The sequence below is a fragment of the Vicugna pacos genome, chromosome 5 (assembly GCF_048564905.1).
Source record: "Vicugna pacos chromosome 5, VicPac4, whole genome shotgun sequence".
NCBI lineage: Eukaryota > Metazoa > Chordata > Mammalia > Artiodactyla > Camelidae > Vicugna > Vicugna pacos.
The window spans coordinates 88,538,223-88,559,523 of record NC_132991.1 but is presented as its reverse complement, the minus strand read 5'-3'; the positions used below and the strand labels follow the sequence as shown (position 1 = coordinate 88,559,523).

The 21,301-nt window shown below is 42.5% G+C and overlaps 1 protein-coding gene and 1 long non-coding RNA gene across 4 annotated transcripts in view; one reads left to right on the top strand and one right to left on the bottom strand.

The window, feature by feature from the left end:
• Nucleotides 1-21,301, top strand: part of SP110 (SP110 nuclear body protein) — a 38,289-nt gene that overhangs the window by 7,239 nt on the left and 9,749 nt on the right. For 2 of the 3 annotated variants that reach the window (XM_072961839.1, XM_072961840.1), the window contains exons 6-14: nt 1,407-1,475; nt 3,455-3,604; nt 5,824-5,910; nt 9,452-9,517; nt 11,279-11,428; nt 13,394-13,459; nt 17,994-18,092; nt 18,517-18,659; nt 19,466-19,507. In XM_072961839.1, the coding sequence (XP_072817940.1) occupies nt 1,407-1,475; nt 3,455-3,604; nt 5,824-5,910; nt 9,452-9,517; nt 11,279-11,428; nt 13,394-13,459; nt 17,994-18,092; nt 18,517-18,659; nt 19,466-19,507 (872 nt within the window). The remainder of the gene's footprint in view (nt 1-1,406; nt 1,476-3,454; nt 3,605-5,823; nt 5,911-9,451; nt 9,518-11,278; nt 11,429-13,393; nt 13,460-17,993; nt 18,093-18,516; nt 18,660-19,465; nt 19,508-21,301) is intronic. The other variant, XM_072961841.1, reaches the window with a different exon arrangement.
• LOC140696498 (uncharacterized) lies at nt 2,134-15,259 on the bottom strand. The gene is made up of 3 exons (XR_012072934.1): nt 13,745-15,259; nt 6,416-6,523; nt 2,134-2,296 (listed from the first exon to the last, which is right to left on the bottom strand). It is a non-coding gene; the product is annotated as an uncharacterized lncRNA (long non-coding RNA).

The window sequence follows — 21,301 nt, the reverse complement described above, 5'->3', positions numbered from 1 at the left end:
GGAATTGCCTGTTCTGAAAGCATCAAGGTCTCATATACGTACGGCTTCTTGGAGGGTTAGTTGTACCTTCCTCTCTAACTGAAAGTTGGTTCCTTGGGAGGATCTTCTTCCTCTTAAGGCAAGGCTGCCTGTTCTCTGCTACCACTAACCTCATGGCAGAGGGCAGGTTCGATGTCCATCCATTGCTCCCCACTGCCCCACCCAGCTCTTTGCTCACCATCCTCTCGTTTGAGGCTTAACCATTCAAGTGAAGTGCTCACTCTCAATTCATCACCCACTGACTTGCCCGTCACCCCCTGGCAGACCTCAAGGCTGACTTACAGTTTTCCTGTCACTTCAAGCCCTACCACATCTTGGACACTTTCAAGGTACACGTGGCTAACAGGCCCATCCAATCTTTTGACCTCTCAAACCCTTTATCTCCTCCTGTCTATGACTTTTTCACCATCCATTCTTAGCCTCCTGAACCCAAAGGCAAACCACAGGCCTTCTTATCATTTAAAACTGGCTCAACTTCCCAGTAATTAAGGTTTCCTTTTCTTGACACTTGATGCTTGAAGTTTGCTCCTTCTACAGCTATCACTCAACTTCTGATCGCTCCTCCTCAGCCCAGTCTATAAAAATGAATCCAGAAATATCCCTCCCTGATTTCTGCCTTATTTGCAGCTGTCCTTCAGTCTCACTTCAATGCCCAGTCCACTGGTCTTTCCTTTTTCCAATCCACCACCTGCCTTTCTTCTCAACCCTTCTTGCCAGTTCAGAGTCCAACATCCATCTTTCAGTCACTTACTGCTGACATCATGACCTGCCTTGCCTCTGTGTCTTTTCCTAGAACTCTCCGGCAGGTCTTGAAGAAAACTGTTAACTGCTTACTGCACATTGCATCTGAAATCAGGCACTGCTGGGGAGAGGCATATAGCTGACCTTCTATTTCATAGAAAAACATCCTTCACTTCCTACTTCCATCCTGCAAACCCCAACTGCATCTGCCCCCTTCCTCTTTCTCACCAAGGAAATCCTTCCACCTCTTCTGACAACATCCATGATGCCTTCTCTCTTGAGAATTCAGCATCTCCCTCTCTCAAAGATCTGCATTCAGCCAGTGCTCAAGCCTACCACAGCTCAGAAGAGGAACTTTCTCTTGATTCTCATCTCACTTCATAGCTCTCCCCTCCACTTCACAACCAAACTTCCAGAAATGAGTTACCTAAACCTGTTGTCTCCATTTCTTCACACCACTCTCTCCTCTGCCACTTCAGGATTTTAGCATCACCTAAGGTCGCCAATGACCTCCTAGCCACTATGGTTTTGAAGACCAAGAGTAAAAGCTTAAAATTGTTGATATATAAGGTTGGTAGGCCTATGTTTGTAGGTATAAAAGATGATCTGTATCCATTCTTTTTTAGGAAAGAAAAGAAAAAGAAATATCTGGTCAACTCCAAAAAGGAGACGCCAGAAAAAAAGTGTCCCAAGAGGTAAGATGAGAACACAAGAGGAGACCAGAGGCTAAAGACAGCGCATGCTTGTAAGCCAAGGTGTGGGAAGTAGAATTTTATTCTAAATGCAGCAGGGAGCCATTGAAGATGGGCCTCTAATCAGTGAAGTGACATCTCCAATGTTTGTTCTATGTGAAGAATGAGTTGGAAATAGAAAAGAATGGAAATAAGGCAACCATTTGGGGGACAGATGCCATGAGAGTAAATAGTAGCCTGAATTCAGATCTGGCAGGGGAGGTGGAGAGAAGGGGGCCTATTCAAGATCAATTTGGAGGCAGAATTGACAAGACAGTGAATGAATTAGAAGCTGAGAATGAGAGAGAGAAATCAAAGCTTGCTCTTCAATTTCTGGCTTAAATAGCTGGGTAAATGGTGGTCCCATTAATGTGAGAGTATGCAAATGTATTGGAGGGAAATTTTTATAATTCACTTTTTGACCTGTTCATCTCAAGATTTGTGCTAACCATCTGTGCACTCGTATCAGGTATGTGCTTTGTCAAGAGCTGTGAGGCTCTGAGATATTACCTCCACCCCTTGTGGAATGATGCTCTTTATATATATAAATATGAATACTACAGAAACAGAAAGGCACCTGGGTCAGGGGAAAGAATTCTTTATTAATATTCACAACCAGCTCAACAGTACAGCATTTATCCCACATACACACAGACCCAGAGGCATGAGAAGAGAGCTGGTGGATTCTTCCTGTGTGACTGGCAGGTTGTATCCCATAGATAAGAGAGAAAGAATGATGAATTTTCTGTTTATCCACAGGACAAGGGCAACATCCTCCTCCCCTCCTGAAAGGAGAGAAAAAATTTTTTTGTTGTTGCTGCTTTGAGATGAGATTGAAAAGATCCTGAGTCCTCACCCCAATTTCAGAAAATGTAAATGCTTCTTTCCAAGAGGCAGAGAAACCCCAGGCACCTCCAGCTTTTACTCAAGAAGTTCCCAAGTTCTGGGCTTCATCCTTTTTGGAACAGAAATACCTAGGGAGAGAGAGTTCCAGTATTCCTGGTACTCTGGGAACCCATCGCTGGCTGTAACCATTTGGCCATGTCAGAAGATGAGAAATTCTATGACCTTTTTAGAAAGCAATTAACCAGGTGCCGATCGCGTTTTCATGGTACATGAAAAGTTAACTGTTTCTGGAGGGGGTGAAAGCAAGCAGTCCCTATCCTTACACTGTATACATGTCCACATCTCAGGAGGGTAGGGCTTTGTATGGAAGAGCTGAGAACTCAAGGAAACCTAATTTCCCCACAGTTTGCCAGTTTGGGACTCATTACAAAATATGGCCCAAAGATGTAAATCACATATTTATAATATGTATATATATAATATTAATAATATAAATATTTATAAATATAAAATTCATTTGCAAAAGAAAGGTATCCAGATCCTTGGGAGGAGAGAACCCTAATGCTAATCGTCCCCGCCTTTCCTCACGTCTTGGCGTTGGAAATGCTCTGGGTCTCAGCCTTACCCTTCCCTGCAGGGCCCTGGCTTCTCGACTTTTTGATCCCTTGCACTTTCCCCACTCGAGGCACCCAGGACCCTTGGATCTCTCCTGTCTCCCGCACCACACAGGCCTAGGGAACCTGGAAACGTGCTTTACAAGACTCCTCCCCTGCTGAAACAGACCATCTGGCCGTGTTTACTTGGACGTGGCATCAGGGGGCACAAGCTATGAGTTAGGAAATAAGCCTCACTGCTCTGGGAGTCCCTCAACTCTGTGTGGTTGATTTTAACAGAGTTTGGAGGGGGAAGGGAAGAAAGGTGCACACAGAAAAAAAAACATAATTACAGAGAAATAACAGGAGAAACGTGAGGCACAGGGGATCAGAGATCTCAAAGTGTGGAGACTGGGGGCCTGAGAAAAAAGGTTACTATTAAGGGGAGGAGGAAGGCCACTGGGACCCTACAGAAAACTCTTCACAAATCGCTGTTTGTCCCAGAAGTAGCGTCACCTGGACATGGACTTCAAGAGAGGCTCCCAGAGATGGATCAGGCAACTCAAAGGAAGGTCGACTCAACCAGAAACTCAAAGGTCATGACAAGAGTCCAGGAGACAAGGACCAAATGTGCCCAGACACCTAAACCAGAGGGTCAGGCGCATGACAGAATCTGCCATTTGAATGCTCAGTGTGGGAGGGTCTCTCCGGCAGCCCACACAGCATTAGGTAGAGATGTAACGTCAGTGGTACAAGAGGTGCAGAGAAAGACAGTGAGGTGTGACAGAAAAGAAGAAGCAAGGATCTGTTGCGTATGAGAGGTTTTTGTGCAGAAACAGCTGTATTCACAGGATATAGCTGACCTCAGCTGTGGACGAGGTCAGCAGCACTCAAACACTTTTGCCTCAAGACTCCTTTACAGTACTAAAAATTATTGAAGACCTCAAAGAGTATTGGTTTATGTTGTTTACATACACCTATATGCACTTTATTAGTAATTAAAACTGATAGGTTTAAGATACTTATGTATTAATTCATTTAAAGATAACAATAGCCAATTACCTATTATCATAAATAATATATCTTTATGAAAAATAAATATATTTCCCAAATTAAAAAGTCAGTTGAGTAGGTGGCACCATTTTACATTTTTGTAACTTTAAGGTCTAGCTTAATCAAAGACAGCTGGATTTTTTAAAAAACATTTATTAACTATCTTTTCAATGGGCTTCCTTAATATTTTTGTATATATTAGTATTGTTTTATATTGAAAGCTGAGCAGGAACATTTTTAATAACATCAATTTGTATCCTGTTAACAATTGCTTTCTATTTTTAAAACTACTTTAAATTTCTTCTTTTTTAGTTTAAATATTGTTGATGCACAATATTACATTAATTTCAGATTACTACATAGTGATTTGACATTTGCATATGTCATGAAATGATCACCATGACAAGTCTAGTTACAATCTGTCCCCATACAATTATGGGAGACTATGCTAACCATATTTCTTCTGCTGTATATTATATCCCTTTGGCTTATTTATTTTATAACTGGATATTTGTACCTCTTAAACCCCTTCACCTATTCCCCACCTGTACCCCCACCATCAAGGACATCTGGATTCTTATCTCTACTGCTGTGTTCAATCAACTGCAATACTTTGCTTTGGTTGAAGCATAAGAAGGAAATCCAGCCTCATCTAGATCTGTAGCTGGAATGGGTGAAGTATTTTAGCAGTCTTTTGAAATATCTGTGGATATTCACTTTGGATACTACACCAAAACTCAACAAGGGGTAGATTCCTTTTGTTTTTTTTTCCTGAGACAACAATAGTTTAATGGATGGGAGATATTACATGTCTGAAGCAAAAGGATCCTGGAGTGACACCCCACCGTGGACGGCAGACAGCAGGCAGGATGCAGCAGTAATCTTCACTCCTTAAAAGTTAATTGTAGAGTCTGAAACCATATCAATGAACTTTTCCTACTCTGTTGCAATAAGATGTCTTACACTAGCTTACATTTGAACAGATCTTCTACTCATGCCAGATTTTTTAATGTCACAAACATTTGGGAAATACTGGGTCACTGAATTTTACAGTGAGCTTACAATTCAATCACACAAGTATTCATCTTGAAACAACTATGTTACTTCGAGATGCGGCAAACAGCTTTATATATGCTCCCCAATTTTTCACATAGACTATTAAAAAGATGTGTCCTCAGGGGTAGAAATTTAATAAAAATTAATAGTTTTAACTGTTTCATCAAGAGCATTCTTAAATGAAACTGGCTTTTTTTTTCACATTGAATAAGTGGTGGTGAAGAATGCAATGCCTGCTCCTAAGGTTTGAGGATACTGCTTTGATTTGTACTAAGGCACAAGAATTTTTACCTGCCATGACTCTTGCTCCATCTGTGCAGAGGTCAACATAGGCAAAAAGACAAAGAATGTCCTGTTGTGAAAACAGTTTTGACCTTCAAGATCTCCTGAAAAGATTTCCGGGACTCTCCAGGGATTCACAACTTCACTTTGTCTAGTGTAAGACATTTTATTGCAACAGACTATGAAAAGTTTATTGATTCACCTCTGGTCCAGGGGCTCAAATGACTGTCCCCCATTGGACATGTTTGTTAGTAGTGGAACCACTGCAGACCAGCCTTGGCCTGCTCCTCTCCTGAGTGGCAGACTGACCCAGCTGTAGAAGCATTCCCAGGAGGGCGTCATGGAGGCTCAAGCAAGACCTGGAACCTCCAGTCTTCAGTTCCACAGTGTGCCTGGTTGTCTCTGGGTCTCTGGGAGATTTCCCATGGACTTTCCAGAGGACATTTACTGAAATCTGATTCGGATGTTTGGTTTTTTTTCAGAGATCAGTGATGACATTTCAGAAATAGATGAAGGAAAGAGACCCCAGGAACCACCCAGCGGATCACCAAGAATCACGCGCAGTAAAGGTGAGAGATTTCGAGTCTCAGAGTGCAGTCACCAGGAGCCCAAATTTAGAGCTCTTTTACAGTGAGTCAGTTTCTCAGCCATTTTTTTTCATTATCACTACCCAAGGGAGCCCATTTAGACATTTTTTCTGAGCATGGAACCCCACCTCTCAGGATATTTCAATACCACAAGTATATATCCATTTACTTACTGAACATATTTATTTATGCTTTATGCATATAAAGAGCACTTTTTTTCACCCCCAAGAACTGATTTTAGGCTACCTCATCACTGTCAAGTATATTCACGGTACTTTATTGCAGTGCCAAGCCATCAGATTTCTTCCTAAGAGCCCGACCTCCATGTTTCTCATATGACCTTTCTAGGGAAATTGAGAAGAGAACAGCTCACCAAAAATGCGAACGTAATACTATGACCGAGCACAAGCACCTGGCGTTGCTGTTGGTGTGTGCTGGTAAAATGGTGCACGTGCATTCACTCCTCACCATCGCTACCATTACTCACGTTGCCACCGCTGTCCTTGGAGGAGAGAATAAGCAGAGCGCTCTTCTGCTTGCTGGCAATTCAGTCATTGTGTCACACAGTCACAGATCTCCCACATGACGGATGTGACTTTCAAAAGACAAACATCTAATTATTGTCAAAGAATTGATTAAATATGACCATATTAAAATACAAATGATCATTTTAGCAGTTTTTCCTACATTACACTGACTCATACAATGTATATTTCTAATTTTATCATGAATAATGTATTTTATTTTCACAAAAACCCTTGAAGAAGGTTAAAAGATTTAGTCAAACTTGAGATGTAAGAGATTAGTGGGTTTTTCCCAGATCCCATGGATAAAGACTGGCTGGCACAGGGCTAGCATCTTGGTCCCTAGAACTCTCTTCTTGAGCCGTCATTCTCCGTTGTAAAGAAAGGGATAGAAACAATTCTGGCAAAGCTTCACCAACTCAGTATTGTCTGAAATGAATGTGGTCACAAAATGTAAAGATTGTTTATTTAAAAAATACTTTCTTTCTCATTACCTTCTAAATCCCATGGAAGATGGAAGTAAACTGTCTTTGGGGAAATCTCCTGGGGAGAAGCATAAGTGTAAAGAACTTACTTGGTCTCTGTGAGGGTAGATTGGATGTTACTCTTATTGGTTGTTCTGCCCTTCAGGCTACAAAAAACATCCAAGCCAGAAAAAAAAATGTGTATTTTTTTATAATAGTAATTTAATTTTTTTCAACATAGGAAATTTTTCGTACTATGAAAGCTATATGCTGTAGCCATTAAGGTTAATTTGCCACGTGTGACGGAAAACTGCCTCCTCCTCCTCATAATAGTGGCTGAAATAAGAGAGCTTATTTCTCTGTCCTGTACGGAAGTGGGTGGTCACGTTTATTCTGGCACCGTACATGGTTCCATTCTGGCCGTTCCTCCGTCATCCTCAGTGTGTGGTATTCCCTGCACTAGGGTCCAGACTTCAAGTGTACATTCCAGCCAAAGGGAAGAGGCATGCTGCCTCCACTGAAGGACACTTTCCGTAGGTTGCCTTTAGTAATTCTGTCACCATTTCACTGCCAGGACTAGTTATATGGCCACATCTGACTGCAAAGAGGCTGGATAATGTAGTCTTTATTCTAGAAGGACAGGCAGGTATCCAGCTCAAAATCAGCGGCTTCACTATTAAGGAAAAGAGAAGAACAGGGAAAGAGGAACAGCCGGCAGTAGCCACCCTGCACGCTGTGTGGTGGGCAGACTGGGGCTCTGCTGTTTCCGGTTCTCCTCCCCTTCCCAGATGCTCAGAAAGTTACACTTCCCAGCCCCTTGCCAGAGACAGGGCCATGATATTAGTTCTGGCTAAGGAGCTGGTGCGATGGGTGTCACTCCTGAATCAAAACATCTAAGAGGCACTGCTCAGCTCTCCACACCCCCTTCCCCTGTTTGCAGAAGTGTGTGGAAGAGGGAGGTGGCAAAAGGCTGAGCAGCGTGGATCTCAGCACCACCCATACAGGACAGCTGCCCTGGATGCACCTCAGCACCACACATAGAGGACAGCTGCCCTGGAGACCCCCGCATCCTGCAGAGAACTCCGCAGGATGGAGAAATACACCACTGTTTGTCAAGCCACCAAGATCTGGTTTTGCTTGTGCTGAAGCTGTCCTGCCTGATACAATGTTCCTCATAAAATCTGCAAACAGTACAGAAAGTTGTTAATCAGAAAGTCAAATACCTATGTAATCTGCTTCCCCCACTTAATTTTTACACCTTCCAAAAACACATACATTCGTATATACATTCTTACATATATACATTTTTATGCATAAATATACATGCTCATACTATATATCTATTCTATAAACACTTTTTTCATTGTGTCAGTGTTATCCATTATCTATTTTCCTTTTTTTTTTTTTGGTCATATGTACATTATTGGATGATTAATAATTTGTTTAAAAAATAAGCTATTGGTGGTAAGTTAGGCTGTTTCCAATTTTTGTATGAAAATAGAAATCATGTTGTGTGTTGGTATCTTTGCATTCTTGTCCAATAATATCCTCAGAATTAATTTCTAAGTGCAAAATTACTTGGTTAGAGTCTGTATATCTGAAATTTCATATGTGTTACCAAACCCTTCTCCAGAAGATACAATTGTTTACATTTCCTTTAACAACACATGAGTGCTCATTAACTACATCCTCCATCAACCTAGACCTGAGAAACCTTTTTTAAAGTTTGGGCATAATTAAAACAGACGATGCATTTTTTTTTTTATGATTTTCTCTTCCTCTTTTTTTCCTTCATTTTTGGGAAGGGGAGTTGATTAGGTTTATTTATTTACTCATTTTTAAACGGAGGTACTGGGGATTGAACGCAGGACCTCCTGCAGGCTAAGCACACTCTCTACCGCTGAGCTCTGCCCTCCCCGAGACAATGCATGTTTTGATTACTGGTGGTCCGAAGATGCTTTTCAAATAAATTTGTCATTTGTGTCTCCCCTTTTAGTGCTTTCCATTTATGCTTTTTGCCCATTTTCCTAGTGTTCTGTTCACCTTTTGTTTTGTCTATTAAGGGTATTAACCCTCTAATGTTACATAGATTGGAACTTCTGCTTTTTTTTGTTTTTGTTTTTGTTTTAATATTGTGGAGATGCTTTTTGAAGTATGGGCCCTTAAAATTTTTAAACAAATCTGTTCATTTTTTGCCTTTATGGTTTTTGGCCTTGAGTTTTAGCTAAGAAGTTCTCTTACATCTATGGTTTATAACAGTCTCTGTATTTCCTTCTAGTCTTGAAAAATACCAGTTATTAACTAGAAAAATTGCGTATTTTAAATGTTAATAATTTGGTATATCTCTGTTACCTCTTTATTCAACCCTTTTCCATTTCTGAGTAAAATGGAGGTTTTTTTACACATTGGTCTCATGGTTTTCTTGCCTCTTCAAAAGTGGTGGGAAGATAGAAATTTTCCTTAAAAAGTATTGACATTTCAAACTTGTAGATCAATATTCATAGCCACAAGAGATGATTCTCTTTTCTGTTTTAGAAAAGAAGAGAAAAATACAAAGCTGGTCCAGTTCGAAAAAAAGACAGAAAAAAAGCCTCCCAAGAGGTAAGCAAGAAGAGCGAAGTCGTCCCGCCCTCCGTGTTCAGCGGGGTCCTCACCTGACCACCCAGATGGTCTCTTCTCTGACCCCTAGGCCACCCCGTCAAGGGCTCCTCTTCAAAAGAGAAAAGCCATGTTGGTTCCAACTGACTTCTTTTCTGTTATCATTGGGAAGGAATGGGGTGGAGGTAGACAGGAGGCATCAGACAGTTTTGAGATTAGGACTGTGTCCAGTGCAAGTTCAGAGCCAGGAAGAAGTGACAAAGCAAACCTGAATGTGCAGGCAGGATTCAGATTCCTAATCCCAAACCAAAGTTAAATTTGTGGTCACTGTGAGTGTTCAGAACCACCTGGATCAATGCTTAGCATGCACTGTTTCCATGCGTGAAAATTATGTTATTTGCAGTAGAGGAAACAAAACTTTATGCAACTTTGCATTTTTTTGGCTCCTCTGCTTGATCCCTCTTTGTCTTCATCACCTTTTCTCCTTCTCCTCTGCATTCTCGCCTTCTTGCCCTTCCCCTCTCCTTTCTCCTTTTTTCTTTGTTCCCGGTGTGCCAGTTGGTGGGGATTCTCTTGGATTCCCAGCCCTTATGGGGGAATGGGGCACCCTCAGTGGGGAACCTCCTCTCAACTTGCAAGCATGAATCATGACATGAGTTTCACTGCTTTGGAAATTCTCCCAATTTTTCTTCTTGTTCCCAATACCCTTCAATCTTGGGGTTTGACTGGGAGAAGACTCAGACCTTCTTCCTCACCCTTCTTTCCTTGTCACTTTCTCTGGGGTCCCAGCCCCATCGCCTCCTTGTCATATACTGAGTTTTCTCTACCAGTGGCTTCTAGGAAAACTTGACAGTCAAACCTCTAAGGTTTTCTTGTTGGTATATAAAGGTAACTTCTGGAACATAGAAATCCCCTTTCATGAACAACAACTTTTGTGTTTCAAGATTTTGTATAGTATCTCTAAAATGATCTCAACTGAGCGGTTTCTTCTCTGTTCTAGCCAGCATCTGCCCTGTCCCTGAAATTTATTGATTTAATAAGTGGGGCACCCTGGACACTGCAACTTATAAGGATGAAAACTATGTAATTCTAATATTTTCTAAAACAGGCTACCTGTTATATATTCATTCTACAAAGATGAAATGAGTTAAAGTGTGTGCTAGACACATGTCTGGGTTCTGAGGACTCAGCAGTGAGCAAAACAGACAAAACCCCTGTCCTCACGGAGCTTAGATTCTCACTGATGCACAAGTAATTCATAGTCAGAAAGAGGAGCTGAAGGGGAAGAAGAAAGACAGAAGTCTGGTGGAGAAAGAAAGATACCACAAGAAAAGAGAGATGTAATTATAGAGAAATAGCAAGATGAAAGTAAGGCCAGGAGCTACAGACATGGAGAACAAACTTAGGGTTACCAGGTGTAAAGGGGATGGGAAGGGATACATTGGGAATTTGAAAATTGCACCCCTTGGGGAGTGATGGAAATGTTAGCTACCTTGATTGTGGTGGTGGTTTCATGGATGTACATATCTATCAAAATTCGTCAAAGTGTAATCTGAAATATGTGTAGTTTACTGTATAGGAACCATACCACAATAAAGGTGTTAAAAAAATTAAGTATTCATGCCAGAAAAAAAAAAGTAAGGCTAGGAGGACAGAGATCTCAAAGTGCAGGAACTGGGAGTGCGAGAAGGTCACTTACGGGGGGGAGGAGGAAGTCCGCTGTGACTCCAATGAAAACTATTCACAAATTCCTGTTGGGCCCAGGGGCAGCCTCACCTGGACACAGAGTCCAAGAGGAACGCCAAGTGATGAATCAGGCGACTCAAAGAAGCGATGATTCAACTAGAAACCCATATGTCATGATAAGGGCCCAGAAGGCAAGACCTGAATGTGACCAGACACCTACACTTGAGGGTAAGGCTGACAATGGAATTTGTCATCTGAACGCTCACCGTCGGAAGGTCTCTCAGGGCACCGGCATGGGTGTAAACAGCAGGACGGTGATGAAGTCAGAGCAAGGATCCTTTGATCTGGGAGTGGTTGTTGGAAGAAGTAAATTGTTCTCAGGGTGCAGTTCACCTCGGCTGTGCCCCGTGGCCCCACGTCACCACTTCCCAGGGTCTACTGTTTACATTCTTATCAGTAGAGTTACCTCTGTTCCATGGAACCTGGGGCCTTCTCTCTGATTCACGTTAATCTGGTGATGGGAGTGGCACCAGTCCTTGAAGTAGACACGTTCTCTGGATTATTTCTTAATGGTTTATTTGTAGCAATGAAGTAGATTGGTCAATGAGTTTGCATATTTAAAATTAGCATATGCTGATGATCAAATTCTTGCCAGTTTAGACTCCCAGGAACATGGTGTGGACACCCTTTTCCTTATGTCTTCACCAACACTAGACATAACAAGACTCTTCTGTTTGTCAAACACGAAGGTCAAGACTGATAATCTGCCGGTGTTTTCCTTTGAGCTCTTCGCACTCTGCATGTGGTTAAACGTGCTGCGGGAGGTTGTCGTAGTGCCCACCAACATCTCAGAAGGGTGCACGCCCCTGCCTTGTGGACTTGGGAATGGCCATGTGACTTGGCTTGGCCGAAGAAACGTTGATGGAGGTGACAGGGTCACTTCTCAGCCAAAGCTCAAAGAACTTTTTATTGAAAGAGTCAGAAAATGAATAGTTTGGGCTTTTCCAGCCATACCACAACTACTTATCACCACCACTGTAGCGTGAAAACAGAGACAAATAAATAAACAAATAGGCCTGGCTGTGTTCTAATAAAATGTTAATTACAAGTATAGGCATTGGGCTGATTTAGCCCTTGGGCCATAGTTTGCTGACACCTGTAATAAACCACCAAGATTCAGGAAGATCATAAATTACTGTGGCATTATCTAGCCTATATTAACTAAGACACCTGTTTTTAAATAAATTTTTCTTCAGACTTTTTCTTTTGAAAATCACCTATTCATAGTTGCCCTTTTTTCCATATGACTATTTGTTTTTTACTTAATCAGTTGGGAAATTAACCTTTTGTTATTATCGCAATTTTCTTATTTTGTTTTTACGTTTTAACTTACTTGAGCTGTTTTTGGCTATAGAGATTCTTTTTTTTTTTTAATTTAGATAGGCCAATCAGTTTACATTTTCCAGTATGGCTTATGCCCAGAGTTTCTCAGCTTTTGCACTATTGGTATTTGGGGCCAGATAAGCCTTTGCTGTGGGGACTGTTCTGTGCACTGTAAAATGTTTAGCAACATCCCTGGCTTCCACCCATTAGATGCCGGTAGCACCTACTTCCCAGCCTGACAAATAAAAAGATTTTCTAACATTGCCATCTAGGATCTCGCAGGGGGCAAATTCACCCAGCACTGAAAATCACTGCTTTATGCCCCGTACTATGCCTTAAAAAGCCCTTTCTCTGTAATATTTATAAGGCTGCTTCTTAAATTTACTTCTAGTATTTGTATTAAGTATATATACATTTAATATAATATATGGTTACATATTATTTTAATATATACTAAATTGTGAGAATTTGTCTTCTGTAATACTTTTAACCTTTCTATTACCTTGAGCTTGCTTTTTTGGGGGGAGGGGGATCAATGTGATTTTTTTAAAATAAGGATTCACATCTATCTTGTCTCTCCAAATTGACAGAAAGACAGAAAAAATGACTTTATTTTTTAACTTTTTTTTAAAATTTTTTATTAGTTGAGGTAGTGGGGATTGAGCCCAGGACCTCATGCATGCTAAGCACGCACTCTACCACTGAGCTCTACCCTCCTTCTAGAAAAACTTACTTTAAAATAGTGACATATAAAGCATATAAATCCGTGTTTCTAGTTGTAAATGACTATTAGCGGTTTTATTTTTCTAGAAGAGAAGAAGGGGAAGGTTGTCTGTTCAAGTTCAACAAGGTGTCAGAGAAATATTCTTGCAGAGGGTGAGTAAGTGAGAGGCAGAGCTTCACCCTCACGTTCCTGGGACCCTGGCCTGGGGCTGCTGCCCCGTTCTCCCTCCCCTCCTCCTTTTCCATCGCCCTGTCCTTGTCCCCTCCTCCTAGGTCCTCTCCACTCTTTCAGGCACCTCACTTCTGGTTGCCACCAGCCTGATTACTCCAAGCATCGGTCACTTTGACACTAATGCTTCACCCTCCTTCCTGCTCAGCGTGTCTCCTTCCTCCTCCACACACTCCCTCCCCAAAGCCAGCCCCCTCTTCGGGCCTCACCTTGAACAAAGCTCCTCTGTCCGGGCAAGCAGGAGTAGGTCTCCCTGACATGCCTTCACAGAGCCTGTGTTTTTTCTCTGTAGCATTTATCACAAGTGTAATTAACTATCTGTGTACATCCTGTTCACTGCTTGAAAGTCAGATGAGGTCAGTACGTCTTGCTCATTGCTCAGTGTCTCCTCTGCCTCACAGTCTGTGCTTCATTAACTGCGAAATCAATACATTATTCATTCTTCCTCATCAAGTATGAATACCAATATCAGGGCCTCCATTTACCCATACAACGAACTTGGTGAACTAGGAAAGAGTGCCAGCGCCGATTCTTGAAACCAGGCCCTTTGCTGCCCTCTGCCGGAAGAATGTAGGAAGTGTACAAAGAGATTATGTCCCTGATATAATAAGGACCCCCTCCCCTCTTCCCCCCACCTCATCCTCCAACATCTCCACCCCAACTGCTGGCCGAAGGTGGGGTCTTTGCTCAGTGCACATCCCACACAACTATATTCAGAGGCCTTGATAACAATTTGTGTGTACATCACTTTACAGTTGGTAAAGCACTTTCTTCTGCATTTTTCCATTTAATCCTCAAATTGGTATTCTTCAGCCCATTTTACAGATTCAATTAGAGCATAAGAGACTTACATGACCTAAAATCAACCCAAGTTCTTTGTTCTTTACGCTGAAAAAATACCCCCTGGTCTTTTTAGGAAACACAAGTAGGAGGCAAGAGTCCAGACAGACACTGACAGTTGTCTATCAGATCAGCTTCTCCTGCCTCCATAGCCCTGAAATAAACCCCCCCACTTATGGCTGTGACTTCCACCCTGGCTGTGACTTATGACTTAGCGCAGTGTCTCTGTGCTGTTATCCGTCATATGATGTGGAGGCTTGTTGAAGCATTTCTTTTTATATATATATATGCAACATGTATTTAATAATTTTATACATGCCATTTAATTTTTTTTAATTGAAGTATGGTTGATGCTATGTAGTGTGTTATAAAAGTTACAGGTGTACAGTATAGTGATTCACAAATTTTTTAAGTTTATAGTCCATTTATAGTTATGATAAATATTCCCCATATTGTTAACATATGTGTGTCACTTATTTCATACCTAATAGCTTATGTCAAGGAGTGTTCTGCCTGTTCTCGTCTAAGAGTTTTATAATATCTGATCTCACATTTAGGTCTTTAATCAACTTTGAGTTTATTTTTGTATATGTTGTTAGAGAATGTTCTAATTTCATTCTTTTACATGTAGCTGTCTACTTTTCCCAGCACCACTTATAGAAAATAAGTGTTGTCTTTTCTCTATGGTTTATTCTTACCTCCTTTGTCATAGGTTAATTGGCCATAAGTGGGTGGGTTTATTTCTGGGTTCTCTATTCTGTTCCATTGATCTGTGTGTCTGGTTTTGTGCCAGAACCATACTGTTTTGATTAATGTAGCTTTGTAGTATAGTTTAAAAGTCAGAGACTGTGATTCCTCCAGCTCCACTCTTCTTTTTTTTTTTTTTTTTTGAGATTAAAGATTTGGCTATTTGTAGGGTCTTTTGTGTTTCCATACAAATTTTAAAATTATTTGTTCTAGTTCTGTGAAAACTGACAGATGGGATTTTGATGGGAATTGCATTGAATCTACAGATTGCCTTGGGTAATATGGTCATTTTTGACAATATTGATTCTTCCAATTCAAGAACACAGTATATCTTTCCATCTGTTTTTGTCATCTTCAATTTCTTTCATCAGTCTTAACAGTTTTCATAGTATAGGTCTTTTACCTTTTTAGGTAGGTTTATTCCTAGGTATTTTATTCTTTTTGATGTGCTGGTAAACGGGATTGTTTCCTTAATTTCTCTTTCTGATAGTTCATTGTTAGTGCATAGAAATGCAACAGATTTCTGTATATTAATTTTACATCCTGCAAGTTTACTGAACTTACTGATGAGTTCTAGTAGTTTCCTGGTGGTTGTTGAGGCATTTCTGATGGTGTGGAAAGAGCGCTAGCATGTCTGGATTCCAATGCCAGCTCCACCTCATACAGCGTGGTGGCCATGAGGAATTCTCTCTCCAAGTCTGAGCCTGAGTCCCCCACCTGTAAAATGAGGATCCTCACCTTTGCCTTCCCTTTGTCACAGGTTCTTGTGAAAATAAACAACACCGTGTGTGCTGCTTTCACTATTTCCTTAACTAGTGCTTTTCCTCCAGCCGCTCCATCTCCATCGCTCCATGTGCCCTTCGTGTACGGATCAGAGAGCTCCAGGTCTTTCCACAGGCCATGTCTTTCCAGCCATCGTTTTCTCCTCGTGCCTCTTCCCTATGTGCTGTAAGGATTCCTGGGGTTAGTCTTCCAGATCACAAATTGGGTTTTTTTCATTCTGCTCTTCGTAGTCTCTGTTATGCTTTTCTTTTCATTTCCTCCAGCAGGCTTTCCATCTCCATGAACTCCCTGTCCTTTACTTGTGTGCTTCTCCGAGGGGGCTTCTCATGTTTGCTCACATTTACAAGTGACCTAGGAGATGCTGGAGAACTCCACGCGGGCCATGCCCCTCGGGCTTCCACCCGGAAAGCCCTGTTTGCTGGGATGAGGGATGAGACTGAACCAAATGCAGGATTAGTGGAAAAGATCAGAAAGCTGTCTCCCTCCCTTAGGGGCAGGGTGCTGGCTTTGGTAGTACTTCAGAAACAAGGTCGCTCCTGACTCGGTGAGCTGTCTGCACCAGATAAAAGAGGAGGTGCTGCCTCTGCCCACAACTCTGCACCCAAGACTTGCGCCGCCCACAGCTCCCACATGCACCTGTGGACACGTTGGGGATGTCTGTGTCCACTGGACCTGTATCTACATAAGGAGTTGGGGAAGGCAGTTCCTTTGCACAGAGACCTACGGAGGGTCCCTGTGGCCATCCTAATCCCCCTCTGGATTTGCAGTACTGGGTCACCTGTCACCCAAGGTCAGAAGCTGTCGTGGCAAATCCCCCACTCAGCTTGGACGACAACAGCAGACGCCTATGTAAGTTCGCTAGTAAATTACAGAGCCAGGATCACAAGCCCACCCGGTCTGGCTCCCAAGGCTGTGCTCTCATCCACTGGGTCGTACATAGTGGGCAGAGCCTGGAGACGAGTGTTGGAGCCGGTCACTCCATGCAAAAGCACCCAAAGTTCTTGCCAGCCCTTCACTCCTGCTTCCCTTGCTACAGCCCCTGCTCCGCCAAGGCTGGGCATCCTGTGGGGTTCTGTTGGAGGCAACTACCCCCTCACTTCCTGTTTCTCATCGGACTCTACTTAGTTCATACCTTTCCAAGGTAACGAATGGTTTCTTTCCCGTTGATGCTGTTCTGTTCTTTTTCCAATGATGCTCTTGCTTTTTCATGTATTTTTGTTTGGCTCTTTCCATAAGTGTTTGAGGCAAGGGAGAGAGTTGGACTAGATATTCCCCTAGTCTCATTGCAGATGCAACATCCTGTGTAACTCCACACAAGACTTGGAGAGCCCTTGTCCCTAAGAAACAGCTCCTGCAGTCTGTCTTTAATGAATTCATCCACAGTGCTGCTGAGGTGGGGGCGGGGGGGGGAGGGCAGGAGCTGCTGGTGTTTATTTTAACCCTTTTACAGTTGCTTCTCCTGAATCAGAACCCAGATCCCTACCCAGGGCTTCCAAGTTGCCAAATCTTTCCACAGACAATGTGCAGACTAGTTTAGAGCTCTCCAAAATTTTCTTTGACTCAGAAAAAAATAGGGAAGCAACCAAATGAAAAGGAGCAGCAAACAGTGAAGACGGACACTGTCCCCGCAGTGCTAACTGCCTCACTCACCCCTGCCTTGGTTAGAATAAGGCAGTACAATGATGGACGAAAACCTTCTCTCCAGCTACACAAATGCGAAGAAATATTTTGGGTAGGCAACTTCCATCAGCACAGAGGGCTAACTAAGCAGGCTGCTGATGGAATAAAGGAACATTAGGTGATCAGTTTATACACATTCACCGAAGAAGCACAATACGTTTTATTAAATTATTTTATTTGATGGATAGTGTTGGCGGTGGTAGTTTTATTAATTAGAGATCCTCTGTACACGTATCTACAGTGCCACTCAAAATGGAAGACTTCGTGCAGATTAACCAGAGAATGCTCCCCAATGCCACTTACGTTTTTATGTTTATTACTATTATCAGAATTCGTGGGAAGGAAAATTCACAAGGGACGTAGAAGGAAGGCTGAGGAATACTGATTTGTTTTTTTTTCTACCTTCAGAAAAACCCAAAGAAGACAGTCTGGATTTTCACGCTCCTAAACTTCCTGTGACCTGTGGGAAGGCAAAAGGGATTTTATATAAAGAAAAAATGAAACAAGGTTAGTTCCTTGACCTTCTGCTCTTCAGAACCCCTCAGTGAAGGAATTCCTAGAAGGGAAGAAAATACCCACGTGTGTAACTTGTTCAGGACGTGGACCCCGCGAGCTAGGCAGCAGGAAAAGCAGTGCTTGTTAAAAAGGAATTTTCAGAGATTTTAATGTCATGGGACACCTAGTGACCAGGCACCTCCACTCCATGTCCTTGCCACATAAAATGCAAATTCTCTCCCAAGCCCTCACGCCTCAGGCAGGTTTTAGGGCTTCCTTCAGTCTGAGAGGGGGGGAATCAGACTCCCCTGCTCCTAGCGGACACGGAGTCTCTGGACCCGGAAAGGCGGGGTGCCCTAAGTAGCGATGTGGAGGTTTAGGGTCAATTCACAGAGAATGGACGTGGATCCTGGAATGGACTGTCTTTATCTCACAGGATCCTCAGAGAAGTGCATTCAGAATGAAAAGGGAGTTTGGTTCACACCCAGAGAATTTGAAATGGAAGGGAAACGGGCACAATCCAGATACTGGAAGCGGAGTGTGCTTTGCGGAGGAAAGAGCTTAGAACAGCTGATGAAGGTACTGTAATGACAAGGGGCAAATAGGTGACGGCTTTCATTCCCTGAAGGATGAGTGGAATTTCAATAACAGAAGTGTGAGGAAATTCCCATTAGGATTCCACAGCATGATTAAGAAAGAGCTAAACGGTCATAGGAAAACATTGTGGGTGAGAAAGTGAGGAACACAGATTGGTGCTGATGGTGGAGAACTTTAAATGCAGGCAAAGGGTTTTGAGGTAGGAGGGATTTAAGAGGCTTAGTCTGGTGGTGTTGGAGGGGGTGGGCTGGAAGGAAACTAGATGAAGACATAGACCTCGGTAATCGCTTCCCTGTGTCCTTCACCCAGTAAATGCCTCCTCAAGACCACACTCCATCTGGGCCCCTTGGTGAAGCATTTCCAGACCACACTGTCCATGGTCAGTCCCTCCGCTGCCCTTCCCGGCTCCACCTTGTGAGCAGTCAACAAGGTACTAGGTCTTTGTGATCCAGAACCCAACACAAAGCCTCTCCAGAACACTCCAAAAAATGATCACAGGGATGAAATCATAAGAATATTATCTAGAGAAGAAGAAGTGGGAAGGGAAAAGAGTAGGTGGGAAAGGCACTGAGAAAGAAGAACAGGTCTTGGGTTAGAGTAACAGGGGAAGAATGAAGTCCAGAAGAAGAACCGATTGGATCAGGGAGTTAATTTTCCTTCTAGACACCTCAAGTTGGAGACCTAGTAGGCTGTCCAGGTGCAAATATTCACCAGGTGGAAACGTGGATATTTACAAAAGAAGAGCCTCCAGAGCAACCTCATTCATTGACCCCCTTCTCTCTTCCCAGAATGGACTTTTGCTCTGTCCTCCAAGAAGTCTCAAGAGAGAGGTAAATAGCAGGTGAATTTCTACCACGTTCTCAGTCACCATGTTACAGACCTTCCATGTCCCAAGGCTTGCCCATGGGTCCTCCTTCCCAGCCCTGAGTCGCCTTCACAGCTCGGCACTGCATCTTCATGACGACTACTTTAGTGCGTTGGTATCTAGCCTCTGTTATTTTCATAGTTAATTTAAGGTGGGAAGCTAATAACTCTTCAAAATAAAGGCTAGGACCAAATTATGTGTTTTAGGAAAAGATCTGTATATTTGGATGATTACCAACCAAAGGTGTCAGAAATAGAGTGCTCTAGTTTGAAAGTAAATATGGTATTGAAATAAACAAGAACAGTATGAGAAAGAGTAAGAGCATCCTTGATTGAACTCCAAGGATCCCTCAATTCAACATGCTCACTATCAATAGCATCAGAATAGAATGTGTTTGAACTGCGCTTTGTCTCTGCAGAGGTTCCCTCCAGGTGAAGATGGCAGTCATCCGTTGGCTGTACCCCCTGCTCCTCCTCCGCCTTTTTCACGTGCTTAGTTGTGTCTTCCAGACCCGAGTCCCATTCATGAATTCCCATTAGATGTGAATCTCCAGCAGAGGCAATGGCACCTCTCCCATCTTGCCCTGGAGGTTGGCCTGACACTTGGCTGGATTCATTAAAAATTCATAAGGCAATGGTTCCCCAAAGCTGTTGATTGTGTAAAATTGTCTTTTCCATGCTGATTTGAAATACTTTGATATGTTTAGGGAGGCTCCTTGTAATAGCAAAACAATAGGGAAGAACACAAATGTCCATCAGTATTATAAAATAAACTGATACAAGAGAGTGATACTTTTGAAAAAGGCATGATTTGCAGATAGAGACCCATCCTCCAGTCAATGGAAAACCACCCATGGGTCTTAAAGTCAGGAAAGCTTCAGGAAACTTAAACTGGTAATAATAATAAACAAAAGGAGCCCAATTTTGTTTATGCAAATACATAAGGCTATGATTGAAAAAATATCTGAAAGAACTGGTTATTCTGGGGTGAGATTATAGCCGGCCTTCGCCTTCCATATTATATATTTATGTACAGGCGGCATTTTGACAATGACCATTTATTACCTTTGTAACCAGAAAAAAAATAAAGATATTTAAAATCCAGATCATTAATCAACGGCCCCAGTATTATAGTTGCTTCTTACTCATAGTACCCCATGTCAGCAAATGATAGCCAGGAGCACACTTGACCTGACGTTTCAGTGTCCCCTGTCAGGGGCCACACTGGGATAAAGAAAGCACAGTTTAGTTCTGATTACAAATGGACCAGTGCAGGACTTTCCTCCAGCAACGTGATCCAACACATCACTGTCGCTCTGCAGTACACCCGACCTCCCCTGGCGTCTAGCTCTGCAAGAGACCTGAGGCTGACACTACAAACATGTGTTTTGTGGCTGCCCTGCGGGGTGCTGCTCCCACAACCCAAAGCAAAATGGGCAGCTGGTGCAGAGGGTCACGGGCTCAGGGCCTGGGGAGCCTCCATCTCCAGCAGGGCCCAGAATGCAGGCAGCAGTCGCTATGCTAATGACATATAGTGTAAAACTCTTAGATTTTGCTTTTCTGAATTTGTTTGTTTGTTTTATTTTTTGGCCAAATTCTAGAGCCTTTTGTTGAGGGGTTCTCGTTCAAAGTAGGCTGATTTGCAGCTAACAGTTTAAATGGATATAAGTAAAATCTGTAAATGAGAAATCCGTTACCTTCAGAGCTCAGGAGGCCTGAGAGATGTTGGGCAGTTGTTGCGGGACTGAGTATTGAGCGGG